At 36.5% G+C, this 5,074-nt stretch overlaps 1 protein-coding gene across 1 annotated transcript; it reads right to left on the bottom strand.

Moving 5' to 3' along the window:
- Window positions 1-1,416: 1,416 nt before the first annotated feature.
- Window positions 1,417-3,617, bottom strand: LOC111884074 (protein NRT1/ PTR FAMILY 8.1). Its single transcript, XM_023880402.3, has 4 exons — window positions 3,445-3,617; window positions 3,115-3,332; window positions 2,487-3,037; window positions 1,417-2,407 (listed from the first exon to the last, which is right to left on the bottom strand). The coding sequence occupies exons 1-4, from the start codon at window positions 3,548-3,550 to the stop codon at window positions 1,570-1,572; spliced, it is 1,713 nt and encodes a 570-aa protein (XP_023736170.1). The 5' UTR covers window positions 3,551-3,617; the 3' UTR covers window positions 1,417-1,569.
- Between the last annotated feature and the right edge of the window lie 1,457 nt (window positions 3,618-5,074).

The raw sequence follows: 5,074 nt of genomic DNA, 5'->3' as shown, positions 1-5,074 counted from the left end.
GTGTTAAGAGTTTGAAAGAGATGAATATTGAAGGTTTGAGGGTGGTGAAAAACGAAGATAGTTGTTGGTATTCATTTTGGTAGAAAAATAATTTGAAATTTGTAATTTTGAAAAAAAAAATGGATAATTTTTGAAACGTGGGAAAACAAATTGAAATTGAAAATAATTTCATTTCTCATCTTAAGTTTGTTAGTGAGTTAGATGCCCGAGCTAAAGGGGCAATGTTTTCCGAGCTGTCTTGCCGATGCATTGCCAAATCAACTCCCCGTAGCCTTATTGTTAGCCGGGTACAATGCACAATGGGGAAAAGAAGGTTCAATGTAAACACGAGTGCTATTTTACTACCAGATAGAAAATCGAATCGTGTTAAATTAATATTTTTTTTATGTAAATGCTGTATAGTGTGTATGTCTAACTTTTATTGAATTACATAAGTTCCGTTCTTTTAATATTTGTAATATTTAAGTTTTTATTTATATTATAGGCATTGTATACATATACTTGAATATAATAATATAGCAATAATATTTTGTTGTATTGATAAACAAATCGGTTTCTAAATGTCCTCCACAAACCATTCTATAACTTGTATGTCTAACTTTTACCGATTCATGATTCCAATATTCTCAACTGATGAGATATGTCTATGCTGCAAGACATGTTTGAACTCTTTTGAAAAACATGCAGTTCACTGTAAAGAACTCTCGGGGTTCAAATATAGACATGCTATAATTAGGGATGTTTTGTTTGCCATATATAAGTGTGTCGATGTTTCCGCCAAGAAAGCGATTCATGTGAATTTTTTGAGACCTAATAGAAAGAATGTCAACCCATAGACCGACTGATGTTTTGATTTTTGGATGGATTGAAGAAAAACACGTATGTATGGACCTTACAGGGGTATCCCCTCCCGTGGGCTTGAGGGCTAGAAGTTTAACGACGAGACAAACTGCTTTAAAAGTTGCTACCAAACATGAATGAGAAATCGTGCATGGAAAATCAACAAATGTTTATATAATTTGCATTTGATACGTTTAGTTTTTTCATACCGGATGCATTAGAGCTTCTTAATAGAGTCCAATGGATCATGCATAACAATATTATATCCCCTAGATCTATGAATGTAGTCTTAAAAAAAATTAAACTTTACCATACAAAAAGGCTTAGCGATGCAACTTATTGCTCGTTTGCCATAACTAAGATATTTTGTAATTTAACCAATTTTTAGAGTTTAAAAAAAATTATATTCAAAATAAAAAGACAAAATTAGCCTTGCTATTAGTACGTACACAGTATCTGATATATGATCCAAGATTTCATTCTATAGTTCTAGGATGAGACTTAGATGCCACAATTGTGACTCTATTTGCTTGTTTGTGTAACCGAAGATAATATGTTGTTTTCAAATCAATCTCATCTCAATTCTAATAAAATAGTTAATACCAAAATCTTACAACGAATATTAATAACAAACCAAAAAAAAGAGAACTTATCTTGATAATCAGGAAACTAGAAACCATCCTACCTACAGTTATAAACAATACGACTTGACTCAACATTACTAGAAAATTAAAGTCCATCTGGGTAGCCACTAACCTTCTTGTAAGTATACCACTTGGCAATACCCACATAAGCCAACAAATTCAACAAGCTCAAAACTGATAACAACAGAAAGAAATAATCAAGATGCCCTTCGTTCAAATTGTCAGGGATCCACCCAGGCTTTCCATTCTTGGTCGTCATCTTCGCCACCACTGTAACAAGCACTGTGCTCAGATAATTTCCCACCGCAATCGTCGTCAGTGACAATGCAGAACACAAGCTCCTCATTGCATCCGGCGCCTGATCATAAAAGAACTCAATCTGCGCAATGAACGTAAACACCTCAGCGCACCCAACCAAGAAATACTGTGGGACTTGCCAGAAGATACTCATGGGGATTGTTTCAGCATCGTACAAGTTGTTTTTCCGGACATAGTTCAACCGGTACATCTCCAAGGCAGCAGCGGCCATCATGGCAAACAAGGAGATCACAAGACCGATACCCATTCGTTGAAGCTGTGTGAAGCCTCGTTCATGGCGGGTGTACTTTCTGGCAATGGGGATGATTAGGCGCTCGTAAACAGGAGCCCAGAAGATGACACTAAGAGTGTCAAAAAGCGAAAGTGAAGCAGATGGAATCTTGAATTTTGGACCAATGTGTTGGTCCATGGTGTTTCCTTGCAAGACGAACATGGTGCTCATTTGGCTGTAAACTGCAGCAAATATGATCCCTGATGCCCAAATGGGGAGTATCCTGATGATGGATTTGAGCTCTTCGACTTGAGTCACAGTGCATAGTTTCCAAGGATTGTTCACTTCCTTATTGCGATCTGACTCGGTTTCCACTGCAGCCTTATCTAGAAACCTGCATCATATTTTTTACATTTAACATGTAGAATTATTCATAATGTCATAAATTGTATGGGTTGACATATATATAGTACCTGAATTTATCGGTGTGTTCAAGCTTACGACTTCCTACAATCTGGGATTCTGTATCAGAAGTCTCGTAAAGAAGTGATTTATCGTTAGGGACTTTGACATTAAACTTTCGAAGTGACGCTATCATCACTTGAAAAATCCTAACAAGAGGACTTCCTGAAGGCTTTTGAATCCTGTACAAAGGACTCCCTGAAAAGAAAAAGCAAACAGCAATAGCCATAGCGACAGCTGGAACACCAAACCCCCAACCCCACCCTACATTCATCTGTATCCAAACCAAAATGGACGACGCAAAAAGTGCACCTATGTTGATGGAAAGATAGAACCAATTGAAAAAAGAACTCTTCTTTTTCCTCTCGGATTTATCAGTTTCATCGAACTGATCAGCCCCAAAAGATGACACACATGGTTTGATGCCACCAGTTCCTAAAGCAATCAAGTAGAGAGCCACAAAGGCGACTGCAGTTTGGGTTGATGTTGGGTGGCATCCGGTGTCATTGCAAGTTGGCTCTAGTCCTTTGACGCATGCAGATAGGGTTAAGAGTGTCATTCCCTACACAAAATCGCGTAAATGTCAGTCATAGTTATAGAGAAGATAGTCTTAAAGATAAGAAACTTAAACTGACTTACAAAGAAATAGATAATGGAGAAAACTGCAATTGTCCAGTATCTTCCTAAGTATGCATCAGCTAAGAAAGCTCCAAGCAATGGTGTTGCATAACATGTTCCTGACCAATTTGTAACATTGATGGATGCACGTACGTTTCCTTGGTCAAGACGGTCTGCTAGATAGTTCACCAAATTGGTACTCATTCCATAGTAAGCCAACCTTTCGCAACATTCATTCCCTACACAACGAACAATTAAGTGTATCTAGTAAAACTTGAAAAGAAATAAACCAGAATAATATATGTATATATTTAGTGTGGATATACAAATCTGTAGATATATATAGCATACCAAGAATGAATGGGCAAGCTCTCCAGTTTCCAGTCTTTTTCTTGATAGCACGTTCGTTCTTAAGTGTAACAGTTCCATCATTCGTATAGATATCGTCGTCTGTCATTGAATCTTCGATGTCTCACAAGATTGATTAATTTTCTGTTTGTTTGAGTTGGAGGACAAGGCACTACATCAACACTGCAAGAAAAAAGCTTGTTCATAGAGTTGTTAAACAACAATATTGGATTTATACACGCAGGGAATAGGAGGACTTACATCCGCAGAAAATACTAAAATATTCTGTATATCCAAATAACAAATAACATCATAGAGTCTATAAGATTCAAAAAGAAATTGATAAAGAAAAAAAAACGTCCAAATCTGATCTGCATTGACCTATGTAAAAAATCAATCTTCAAATGTTTTCAAATGATTATAAGCACATATTCTCGTCCGTTAACCTTCTAGAATTAAAATAATTAAGTAGATTATAGATACATATTGTATTATGCTTCATTTAAGAAGAATTCAATTATATAGAATTTTTAGTCTATGGACCACATCTACAGCAGAAGAGGTGGACCAAACCTCTGCAGTCTGAAAGAAGAAAGACCGTTTATTTTTTAATGTCCGCAGTCTGTTTTATGACTTTATTATAGATTAGGGAGAATGACACAAATGCCCTACGAAGTTTCTATGGTTGTTCCATTTAATCCCTAAACTATTTTTGTAGGTTTATGAGGGAACAAACTTGTTTTTGTCAGGTTGATTACGTCCTTTTTGAGGTTTTGAAGGGGGTAAGCCGGTCATATTTTTGCCACCTCGTTTAAGTGGGCCTAATTCATCATTTCCCCGGACCTCTCTCTCTAAAATGTTTACCCCATTAACATGGGTTCTTATTAAGTTATTGATGAAAAAGAACAAATACATAAAATTGGACCTTTTGCAACTAAGCGGAAGCTATTTCTGAAATCTATTTCGTCTCCTCTCAGCTTCATCCTCCCTGTTTCAAATCTGAAATCTATTTCATCTCCTTTTGACCAGCTTTGCAAATCTGAATCTGATGTTTTTCGATCACTAATCAGGCGGCCTTGTCACGGTCTCAGGAGAACACGAGCAAACCGACCGCCTCAGCCATTCACACGGCCTGAAGATGGAGATGAAACATCAAGCAAACCGCTTGGACCAACCACATCAACCATCTGATCCTTCCCTTCCATGCGACTTCAATTTGATTTCGTGAGGCAACGACCAATATACATGGTCATCGAAAATTAGAATCACTGCTATTGTGATTCTTCCATGTATGTTTGAAGCGGCTTTGAAGTGGTCTCGTGAGGCTAATATGAGACCTCTTAGTCTTTCAGTTATTTCGATTTGAAGTTAATTTTAACATTAGGTTTACCTAATGTAACTCATAGTCTAATCAATTCCACATTTACACAAAAATGTATATTGACATGTTTGGCTCTATATACACATGATTCTAAAAAGAGCCGATTTTGGAATCTTAATTTTCCAAAGTTACACATGTTATTTCTGGTGATGAATCTAATCAACCGAATAAAATGATATATACTATAGTCGCTTGAAAATGCACGATTAATATCCATTTACCAAACATATTGCAGAGTAAATACCTCTTTCC

Source organism: Lactuca sativa, chromosome 8 (genome assembly GCF_002870075.4).
Source record: "Lactuca sativa cultivar Salinas chromosome 8, Lsat_Salinas_v11, whole genome shotgun sequence".
Classification (NCBI taxonomy): domain Eukaryota; kingdom Viridiplantae; phylum Streptophyta; class Magnoliopsida; order Asterales; family Asteraceae; genus Lactuca; species Lactuca sativa.
The sequence above is the reverse complement of the archived record's forward strand: the minus strand, read 5'-3'. Positions and strand labels throughout refer to the sequence as shown.

Bases quoted from the DNA above. Each gene is read 5' to 3' on its own strand.
- LOC111884074 (XM_023880402.3), bottom strand. From the start codon at position 3,550: ATGACAGACGACGATATCTATACGAATGATGGAACTGTTACACTTAAG. The intron at 3,333-3,444 runs GTATGCTATATA...TTCGTTGTGTAG, and splicing joins AGCTTGCCCATTCATTCTTG to GGAATGAATGTTGCGAAAGG. The intron at 2,408-2,486 runs GTACTATATATA...AATATGATGCAG, and splicing joins GAACACACCGATAAATTCAG to GTTTCTAGATAAGGCTGCAG.